The following is an 11,793-nucleotide window of genomic DNA, read 5'->3' as shown; positions in this document are numbered from 1 at the left end:
CTACTACCCTGCCCATCGTATTGGGTTGCCCCAGCTACTCTGGGTGGCTTCCAACATACATAAAACATAATAAAACATTAAACATTAAAACTTCCCTATACAGTTCAGATGTCTTCTGAAGGTTATCTAGTCACTTATTTCCCTGGCTTGTGGGCCACATAATTCCATGCTCTTCAACGTTTCTCCGAGAAAAATAGGGACGTCCTAAGGAAAAGCAGGACATTCTGAGGTCAACTCAGAAACTGGGTGGCTTCTGTAAATTGGACTATCCCTGGAAAAAAGGGACACAGAGAGTCTGAAATACATCAATTTTTTTCAGTGGCCAGCTTAATTACTCAACAAGGCTTATCCTAATGCTGATTGAGTTCATGACTGCAGCCAATAATTTAATGCTGTTATGACAGAAGCTCCTGAAGTGGTCAGCTGTGTGAGCTAGTCATTAACCAACTTGAATCAATTCCAGTTCCTTAATTAAAATATGATAGTGTCAATCCTATTTAGCTCATTTGATTTAATCAGCCTTAATTTGCCATGTGTTACTTTTAAAGACTACTGTAGTAATTTAGCATTCAGGATGGCATAGTAATGACCAGCATGTTACAGTTTTATTGTACATCTATTGCAATTCCTAATTGCAAATATAGTGTAATGTATTTTGTTACTTCCCCCCACTCCCAACTTTTCTAGCTATGATGCTAAAATTTTGGATTGGATGCAATGTATTGTGTCAGTGCAACAAGAAGTCTGGAATGACTCAAGAAGGGCTTGGTTAAACATAATGTACTGCAGAGGCAGTCTAGGGCTGTGGCAATATGAAGTATAATCCAATCCATGCTAACCAGTCTAGGACGCCCTTTGCACTTGTGCAGTGCTATTTTCACAAGGGATGTTTAACTCAGGGTCAACTTACCTGGAGCTAATAACCAATGACTCATACATCACACAAGATTGGCACCTCCCCTGTTCCCTGGGGACAGCTTTCCACAAAACAGAAATAAATGTGGGATACAGGATGGTGAACGAGATGAATCTTTTGTCTGTTCCATCGGGATTCATGTTTTTTATTTTTACAGCAGTTGAACTGGGAGCAAATGAGCCTCTACAATATTTAGGACAGATAGTCAACCAGCCCAGAAAAGACCAAGAAAGAATGATCTAGAAGCGTTTAATATGGGAATACCTATCTCTTATTGAGCACCCTATTTCCATGTCAAGGTGGGTGGTAGAAGGGATTGCAGACATTGCCCAGCATTAATTCAATAACATGAGTACCTATTTGACCAAACAGACTTGCTCCTCTGCAAATGCTGATATAGCAGCACACACATGGATATGTATGTTCTTGAGAAAATGCTTGCTTGCATCATTCATCTCAATTGATCTCTCTGTATTTGTCCATTGAATACATGTACTAAATATTTTTTTTGCAGCAGAATATTTTTTATCCAGCCTTCCTTCCTCCTAGAGTTTAGTTTCTTTTTTAATCAATCTTTTCCACAAGTCAATTAAATTGTAGCCATTGAGTTTAAACCACTTAGTGTCATGGTGTCTGGCCTGACATCTTAGCGGATAACATACTGGAGGCTGCTTCAAACACACGTAAGTCTCCTACAAGTATATTTTTTGTATAGCAAAGTACATGTACATTATGCTGTGAAGGTACATCTCTCTCTCCCCCCTCCCCCGCTTTCACAGGACATGTGTTTTCCCTTATCTGTCTTGTGAGAAGCAACCCTGAAAAATTTTGTTCCTTTGTCCAAGAAAAACTTATGCAATCTTCCTGAGGTATTCTTTTCAAAAACAGTCTTGCCTTTTCCCCCCTTCCTTCCACACATTCATGTCTAGATTCAGAGTTATTTGCTATTTTCTGCTTTAGTACTGCTGAGCCACTGTGACCTACTCTTCTTCCTTCCATCATTCAATGTCAGCCGAGGTCTGAATTGATATCCTCATTTTGTCTATAGTCTCTGGAGACCTGTCAAGAGCTTCCTCAACAAGCTGAGCTCTGCTCAACAAGATTTTCTTCCACCCAGTTTCTTTAGTGTCCTGAATTTTGAATTACAGAATTATATAAAGCAGTGGCTGCTGTCGGGCTTATTTCCCCAATTATTGTATAGTGATAGTATAACCTTTCAAGCCTGTAAGTTACCTTACATTTGCCCTGCTAGCTCCACTGAACTTTTTAAACCATGTGAACTTGTCAACTTGTTCTACATACTTTCCACTGAATGGTACTTCTGCAAACTTTTCCTCATTAATTTCAGCCACTGTATTACCAGCTTTTATTATGAGACCACAGCTGTATTATCCTCTCCATCCAGGTAGGTATATTATTGTGATGGGAGCACCATTAGGTTCTTAAAATTAACATTGCCTTCTGTGCCCCAAGATGTGGCAGCTGGGCCTTGGTAGATTCTATACATTTTGTTTAATGGATTACTGCATTCATTACTTTGCATTGTATACCACCTTGGGAGTTCAATCTGAACTTGCAGAGCCAATGGCTGGAGGAGATTTGGATGGTGTGGAAGTATTCCTTTGCTAGCAGAGAAAAGTGCTGCTGGGAAGGCAGATCTGTGGCGGATCTCAGCATACCTATGGAAAGCTTAGTGGGTGTAGATCTACCACCGGTGGTTTCACTAGCAGCAGGCCCTGAAACAAAACATGTTGATATCTGTTGAGTCCAATACCCCTTCATTCCCCCATCTACTATTGGCAGAATGCTTCTGAATACAGTCGTACCTTGATTTTCAAACAGCTTAGCTCTCAAATGTTTTGGCTCTCAAAGGCCGCAAACCCAGAAGTGACTGTTCCAGTTTGTGAACTATTTTTGGAAGCCGAATGTCCGATGGGGCTTCCATGGCTTCCGATTGCCTGGCAGGAACTTCCTGCAGCCAATCAGAAGCCGCGCTTTGGTTTCCGAATGTTTTGGAAATCGAATGGACTTCTGGAACAGATTCTGTTCTACAGGTGAAACTCGGAAAATTAGAATATCATGGAAAAGTTCACTTATTTCAGTAATTCAACTTAAAAGGTGAACCTAATATATGAGATAGACTCATATATGCTTCTACTTCTCAGAGGTCCAATATCGCTCTATTTGCAGTTCTTGTTTTGCTGATTTCATTTAATATTCTAATTTTCTGAGATTGTTAATTTGGGGTTTTCATCAGCTGTACACCATGATCATCACAATTATAACAAATAAAGGCTTGACATATCTCGCTTTGCATGTCATCAGTCTATCTCATATATTAGTTTCACCTTTTAAGTTGAATTACTGAAATAAATGAACTTTTCCACGATATTCTAATTTTCCGAGTTTCACCTGTACTTCCAAGGTACGACTGTACTACTTTTCTGGGAATCACAAGTGATAAAAGTGCTACTGCGCTCAGGTCCTGCTTGCAGGCTCCCTATAAGAAGGCGGTTGGCCACTGTGGGAACAGAAGGCTGAACTAAATGGGACTTTGACCTCATTCAGCCCTTCCTTGGCTTCTGGGCAGGGGGTTCAAAACAAAGTTGGAAAGGCTTTGGATGCAACTGTAGCTCTGCCATGTCTCTACCCACTTCTGATTGCTGTGAATGTCTTTCCCTCAAATGCAGTTTCAAAATTAATAAACAAATAGGTGAAGTTTGTTTATTGGAGGGATTTTTACGTTGCTCCTCAGCCAGAAAAGGGTCCCAGTTATCTTCCCACAAGGGTCAACAGTGATGCCGAAATCCAGCATCACCTGAACTCTGTGACTGAAGTGCAAAGTGTCTGAGGACTGCGACATTCGCAGGGAAACCCAAAATGCTTGTTTACAAAGCTATTGTACTACCAACCTTACTGTATGCTTGTGAAACATGGACCACATATAAACGCCATCGCCAACTCCTTGAAAGATTCCATCAATGGTGTCTCTAAAACAATTTACACATCACTTGGGAAGACAGGCAAACTAATGCCAGTGTACTGGAAGAAACAAAGATCACCAGTGTCGAAGCAACGATTCTTCAACATCAACTTCGTTGGACTGGTCATGTTGTTCGGATGCCTGATTATCGTCTTCCAAAGCAACTACTCTATTCCGAACTTAAAAATGGAAATTTTTAAAGTGTAATACTGGTGGTCAACAACAGAGGTTTAAAGACTCTCTCCACGCAATTCTTAAAAACGACTGGGAAACACTGGCCTGCGAGCGCTCCAATTGGAGAACAGCCTTTACCAAGGGAACATTCACAACCTCTCTATAGTTTCTAATTTGACTGAAGTGGTACAGAAATCAAAATTGTTCCTGAAATAATGTGTTTTGTTAAATCTGGCCTTATCTTTAAATTTTTTGCATCACTTTAGGCAAAAAGCAAAATGTATTATTATTTTTTGAACATGGAGATAGAAAAGGGAAGCACAGTTCTTAATTTGACAGCAGGCTTCTTGCCTCTAGAAATATATTATAATTGGGAGCAGGAGGGTAATTGCTTTAGGGATTTTGTGTAGAAAGCTGAGTTGCTGGCTCATATCAGACTCCTGAGCTTGAATTACTTTTTAATACATATTCCTGCCTAACACATTAGCAAAAAGAAAAACTCTCATGCATGCAATTGGTGTACTTCTAAAACAGCTTGCCTATTTAGTGTTAGACATAAAGATCCACCACGCTGATTGTTTCTGCAATTATTTGGGTTTCGATTCATTCATCTTCAACTACTTTGCATTTCTTATCATTTGAATTGATCTAAAGGAGTTTCATCAGTTCATTTTTTGGGAGGGGATTGTAGTATAGTAACAAAGGGAAAGATTAGAATGTAAGAGCTAAGCTTGTATTCAGTTAAGAGTCTTCCCTTTTATACTGCTTAAAACTGAAAAAGCAACACAGTTAATTCAGGCCCATTGCCATTTTTGTAAAGTATGGAAATCCTAACAAAAACACATTTATATAAATAGATTGGAACTGAAAAAAATGAAAATGAAGCATTAACAGAAGGGATTGTTACAAATGTGCTTTATATCTGATGATCGCATTGTATTTGTACAATTCTTACTTGTACGAAATGGAAATCAGATTATCTTCTAGCTTTTCCTTATAACCATAATGAAGTGAATGGGGAAAATCCATTAAAACAGAACCACTGAACAGCCTGCAGATGGACAGCAGGATGTAACTGTTTAAATAAAACAGTGTAGGCATGATCCAGTCAAACATAAGCACTTTTAAGTCCCATGCTTAACTCTCTTCCACTAGAGTCAACACGACTCTTAACTTTGGCTAGATAGTGCCACAAGTATTTTCTTCGTACCTTGGGAATAAAACAACACATCATGGAGATATAAACTGGTATGCTGATATGCATAATATACAATTACCATTAAGAATAGAAACTATTTGTAGAAATGTATTATTATTTGACTCGGTCATTATTCAATAATAACTTGAGTCTCATTTTTATTGACTGAAAGTCTAGATAGAGTTCTCCCAACCAACAGATCTGCTGTTCCATAACATGATATTTCAGGGAAAGTTTGTACATCATTAAAGAGGGGCATATTTTCTTCATAACTAATTTGGAAGTTTCTCTACTCAGAATTTGGTGGGAATTTCCCATATATTCCTGAGCCACAAAATTGTAAACATACCATAAGTGAGAGCTGGACTATAAAGAAGGCTGATCGCCGAAGAATTGATGCTTTTGAATTATGGTGCTGGAGGAGACTCTTGAGAGTCCAATGGACTGCAAGAAGATCCAACCTCTCCATTCTTAAGGAAATCAGCCCTGAGTGCTCACTGGAAGGACAGATCGTGAAGCTGAAGCTCCAATACTTTAGCCACCCCATGAGAAGAGAAGACTCCCTGGAAAAGACCCTGATTTTGGGAAAGATTGAGGTCACAAGGAGAAGGAAATGACAGAGGACGAGATGGTTGGACAGTGTTCTCGAAGCTACCAGCATGAGTTTGACCCAACTGCGGGAGGCAGTGGAAGACAGGAGTGCCTGGCGTGCTCTGGTCCATGGGGTCACGAACAGTCAGACATGACTGAACAGTTAAAGAACAACAACCATAAGTGCATGATTAAAACTGAAACAAAAATACGTTACGTTTTAAAAATTCTGTCCTTTATTATTTATTAAAGCAGCTTATTAATACATTTTGTACAATAAAAAAAAATCACAGGAACACAGGAAGCCTCATATCAAGCTGGACCATTTGTCCATCTTCGTCCCATACCACCTACTCCGACCAACAGCATCCTTTCTCAAGCAGAGAGCAGGGAACATCATCCTTTTAACCAGAGGTGCCAGGGAATAAACACCAGGCCTCCTGCCTGAAAAACATCTATTCTACAACTGAGCTATGCTCCCACTCCTTTATGTTCTACCTTTATTTTTTATTTAAAAAAACCAACCTCTACAACTGAGCTATGCTCCCACTCCTTTATGTTCTACCTTTATTGTTTATTAAAAAAACACCAGTTAATGTGTGTGTAAAATGAGAAAGGAACTTGCTTTTAATAAAGTCAAGAAAAACAGCATTTACAGAATTGGTATTTTAGTTAAGATCTCAGAGATCCATTGTTCATCACTTACAAGGAGTTAATGGGCACTTCTGACTCAACAGCACAGGGCCAAGGGTACGAGGCGTTTATATTGCCTCTCATGCTCTGAAGAGCTTACAAAGCAATCATTGTAGAATGGTAGGAAGGGAAATGCAGTATACTTCTTTTTAAAAGGTGCTGAAGTTTGTGCACGGGTGTCTTCTTACTGTCTGTGATTGCTAGTTCTATGCTGCACTCAGGGATTTTGGCGTAGATCCTAATTTTCATTCTGTGAATGAAGCTAGACGTTCCCAGCAGCCCCTTTCCTCTTAAACCCTCTCTATCCTCTGAATCTCTGCTTCTGAGGACTGGGGGGAAACAACCAAAACAGAATGGCATATGGCAGGTGGGGATGGCGAACAGCAAGAAAGTGAGGCTGCGTGGGCAGAAGAGCCTCTTTACTCACACAGAAATCCTTTGGATCCATGCCCTAGTTCAGGGGTAGGCAACCTAAGACCCGGGGGTCAGATGCGGCCCAATCACCTTCTCAATCCGGCCCCCAGAGGGTCTGGGAATCAGTGTGTTTTTACATGAGTAGAATGTGTCCTTTTATTTAAAATGCATCTCTGGGTTATTTGTGGGGCCTGCCTGGTGTTTTTACATGAGTAGAATGTGTGCTTTTATGTAAAATGCATCTCTGGGTTATTTGTGGGGCATAGGAATTCGTTCATTTCCCCCCAAAAAATATAGTCCGGCCTACCACATTGTTATGTACTGAAGTTCTCACCCTGGGCCAGCAGGGGGATACTGTAGATAGTTATGCAAATAAGGAATCGAAAGTGACATTCAGTGATTGGGTAGTTTTAGAAAATTGTTACAGTTACATTGTACTGGAGCTCTATATAAGGAGGCTGACTGAACCCTTCAGTTCAGTTCTGTCCTGGCCTGTGAATAAACAAGAGCTGTTTGAAGAATCACTGTGTCGTCTGATATGTTCACCCACAACTCAGACATAGTCTGAGGGACTGTGGACCGGCCCACGGCTGAAAAAGGTTACTGACCCCTGCCCTAGTTTCTAGGGCAATAGAAATTTAAAGGTACAAAAAGTGGATCAGATAGCTAGTTTCTACAAGAATGGGACTGTGTGCCAGGTGGAGTGTCATGATGCAAAGTGAAGAAATTTTTCAATCATTCATTGTGCACTGCCATGAGTCTGGCACAGAAGAATGGGACTTAAAAATGTATTAAAATAAATAAGAAGTATTGCTTTACAACTAGGAACACCTTCAAGCGAGGGCTGCTTTACAAATGGCAATTCTCTTAGGGGGAAGGGTTTTGGTTTTTTTAATGAACGAACAAAAACGCCTGTTGCGTACATGTAAAAAAGTTTTTGTTTTACTACATGTATATGATAGGAAATTCCTAATGTGCAAGATACAGGTACCCAGTGTGCAAAAGACATCTGCACAACCTTCTCGTATTATTGCAGACAAAGGTATTCTTCCCGTATATTTGCATAGGAACAGAAATCAATGTGTTATCTTTGTTTCATGCTCAAAAACAGAACACTAACAGCACAATCCTATGTGTGTCTAGTCTGAGGTAAGTACGTACAGGACTGCAAATTTAATTTATTCAGTTTTTGAAATAAAAGCATTCAGAAGAGTTCTGTGCAGAGAGGGACTACAAGCTGGTACTAAGTTTTTAAACAAAGAATACTACTGTGGTTCAGTGGCCATTAAGATCAGAAAACATTAAAATAAGGAGGATGTGAATAATTTCTGTTTCAGTAAAATAAATAATGTTGCAGTCCTGCGTGTCAGAAGTAATAGCACAATACTGAATATGTCTACTCGGAAGAATGTCCCACTGTATTCAGTAGTGGATTGGCCCCAGGTGTACAGAATTGCAGCACTAATTATCACAGAGGTATGGTTTTTGCAGAGTTAACAAATCAAAACTGTGGCACGATTCTCTCTTTTCAACTGTTTTTAAAAAATAAATGTTTATAGGCATAACTTGGATATATGGTAAGTTCCGTTCCAGACCACTGCAATAAAGTGAATATTGCAAAAAAAGGGAGTCACACTGTTATGTACTGAAGTTCTCACCCTGGGCCAGCAGGGGGATACTGTAGATAGTTCAGGTCCACATATGCAAATAAGGGATCAAAAGTGACATTCAGTGATTGGATAGTTACAGAAAATGGTTACTGTTGTGTTCTAGTGGAGCTCTATATAAGCAGGCTGGCTGAACCCTTCAGTTCAGTTCTGTTCTAGCCTGTGAATAAACAAGAGCTGTTTGAAGAACCGCTGTGTCGTCTGCTATGTTCACCCACAACTTAACTTTTATTTTGTTTCTCAGTGCATATGAGTGTTATGTTTACACTATTAAGCAAAGACTCCCTGGCTGCAGGGGCGGGAGGGGAAAAACCTGGCTCCAGCCCTGGCCAGCTCCATTCTCGAGAAGAGAGGCAGTAGTAAGGAGGCCTCCTTTCCCTGGCTGGGCTTCTTACTGCTGCACCGACATCCTCACAATGATAAATGTCTGCAAAGCACAATAAAGCACTGTGCAATAAAAAGAGGTATCCCTGTGTAGTTAGGAGGTGACCATTAGGAACAACGGCCATCTACTGCTAATAGTGACCAGTTTTTGTCCAGCAGAGGAAGATTATACTATAAAATATGCAGCGTAAGACAGCGAAAGATAATTTCACTGTAGCTTTGTTATTCTCTCAATGTCATTTGTTTATGTTGATCATAAACAACATTTAATTAGGAGATATTTATATGAAAACTCTAAAATACTGAACCAATGATAGTCTAAGGCTAGCCTTGGAGTAAATCTTACTGAATTCGATAGGACTTACTTCTGAGTAGACATGCCTAGGATTGCACTATAAGAGGTAGATTAGTATGCACTGATGGTCAAAACAGAGAAAGATTAATAAAGCATAATCCCTCCCTAATATTTACTGTAAAATTCAACAGCGTACATCTCTTCACCAGGAGACCATACAGAATATAGCTGACAAACATGTTTAAAGTTTTGTCTTGTCTTGTGCAGTAGCTTGTAAAATCCTTATTAATAAACACTAAAGTTTCACTTGTCCAGATAAGATTCTATCGTGCAGTTCTTTAGTTAATAAAACGTAAGACTTCTTACAACTGTCCAAAAAATATAGTGGGTCACTGATTTCAGATGGATTAAATCCTTCCTGGACCAACTGAAATTTTTGTTGCTTGAAAGTTCCTGTGACTTCCATTACTTCCTAGAGGCAAAAGAGAAGATTTTTAGTTTGTTTACTGTAAACAAAACAGGCTCACCAAGAGATGTGTTTCATCTTCATTTGGGAGGGAGATGGATATCTTCAGAGTCTGAGGCTACCTTTGAATGACTCATGAAACCATGGTGCAGCGTGATGAATCACAATGACCTTGGGTTGCTTATAAGGCCAAGAATCTGGGAGGTTTTGCCTCTGCTTTTAGTTATCCACAATTTGCCATATCCTCCAAACCTGGAATTCTGATTAACACCAACTGTAGTCAGTTTCCACAAACTAGTTCCATAACCCTCGGTTTGAATTTGACATGTCTGAAATTAACAGTTAACGTTAATGACATATATTTTTTTAATGTCCCATGACATTACAAACCAGAAGCAAAACTGAATGCTTCTTTAACTCCTCAGCCACAATGCTGGAGGAGAGAGAGGGAGCATATGATTGCAAGGTTTGTTCTTGCTCATGTACATCACAATAAACCATGGTTTAACATGAAATGCAAAATGCAGGTTCATTAACTTGGTTCACACAAGAAGGAAATCCAAATTATGGCTTACTGAGACCACGTGAGCTATGAGTTGTAGTCAATAACAAACCTTGACCACAGCTTGTGATTAGTGAGGAAATAAATCCTGGGAGACTGCACATTTGAACTGTCTCGGTAAGCTATAGTTTGCCTCATGGAGTTCTGAAGTTTGTGTATGGGATCTTTGAAGCAGAATTTATAAAAGTAGCTTTATAATATACCCATATGCTATAATTTGCTGAACTTTTAAATCTATAAATTTGTTTGGAAACTGTAAAGACTATATTACAAAAATTTTAAGAGATCATATTTGATACAAAGATACAAAGAGATAATATTTGATACAAAGATACAAAGGGTTTTAGCTGCCCACATAAATTTCCTCTGACTCATACAACTGTCACAGAAATCAAAGATGGAAAAGGCAGTGAGGCTCACCTCTATACTGACACATGGCTTATTCAATTTTTTAAAATCCTTTGCTCAACCAAAAAGTGTTCTGCAAAAGCCAGTAAGGACAACTAGGTATATCTACCAAGGCATGTGGTCATATATAATTTCCCTGATCTTATTTTTCTGCTCTTTCTCTTTTTCCTATTGCACTGTGTGAGGAAATACACAGAGATGCATTTGCTCAATTCAAAAGCAATTCTTAACGGTCTTCCTATTAGAAGCACAGCAAAGCTAAAGTCTTGCAGGATTCAGTTCTTAGTATGTATCTTTCAGTCTCACCCAAGAGCAGCCTTTATTACCTCCCAGTACCCCTCCCTAACAGATATTGATGCAGGCAAGGACCCCCCCAGTTCCCCTGGCTCACAATATTCCTATTTACAAAATCCAGTTATGAAACGTGGTGGCCAACAGATGTAAGCTGAGACTGTATTTATTTTATGGATAGCCAACACAGTGCATTCCATACGTTGTCGGATGACAACTCACTCCTGCCCATTGGCCATGCTGGCTGTGGTTGGTGGGAGTTGGAGTCCAACAACATCATCCAGAGGGCACCATGTTGGCCAGCCTTGACCCAACACTACAAACAACTGTCTAACTGACTTCACTTTTCAAAGAGTCACTAGCAACCTGGTACCCCCCCCTCCAATGTTGCTGGAACTACTAACCATTGGCAATGCTGGCTGAGGCTGATGGGTATTTTAGGTCAAAGGATCTGGTGGGCACCAGCTGTGTGTGGGGGGGTGGGTGAGTCTGCTATTATGTAATTCCTAATATGCTCTGTTCTAGATGCGGAATCTCTGCATTCCAACATTATTTCTTTTCCCAGTTGAAATTTCATTTTGTTATTCCTGATTCATGTTTCTAATCCCACTAATCCCTTTATATTATCTTTCCTGGGGTACACAACTCTTTCCAATTTAGCATAATCTGTAGTTTTCATTAGTGTGCTATCTAATTCCAACTTGTTAATGGAAATGGTAAAGAGGACTAAATGTACAACTGATTTCTGAAA

At 39.6% G+C, this 11,793-nt stretch overlaps 1 protein-coding gene across 1 annotated transcript in view; it reads right to left on the bottom strand.

The window, feature by feature from the left end:
• Positions 1 to 6,075: 6,075 nt before the first annotated feature.
• Positions 6,076 to 11,793, bottom strand: part of SLC27A6 (solute carrier family 27 member 6) — a 40,237-nt gene continuing 34,519 nt past the window's right edge. Inside the window, exon 10 of the mRNA XM_053408036.1 lies at positions 6,076 to 9,787. Coding sequence (XP_053264011.1) covers positions 9,611 to 9,787 — 177 coding nt within the window. The 3' untranslated portion in view covers positions 6,076 to 9,610. The remainder of the gene's footprint in view (positions 9,788 to 11,793) is intronic.

The sequence above is a fragment of the Podarcis raffonei genome, chromosome 11, assembly GCF_027172205.1.
Source record: "Podarcis raffonei isolate rPodRaf1 chromosome 11, rPodRaf1.pri, whole genome shotgun sequence".
NCBI lineage: Eukaryota > Metazoa > Chordata > Lepidosauria > Squamata > Lacertidae > Podarcis > Podarcis raffonei.
The sequence above is the reverse complement of the archived record's forward strand: the minus strand, read 5'-3'. Positions and strand labels throughout refer to the sequence as shown.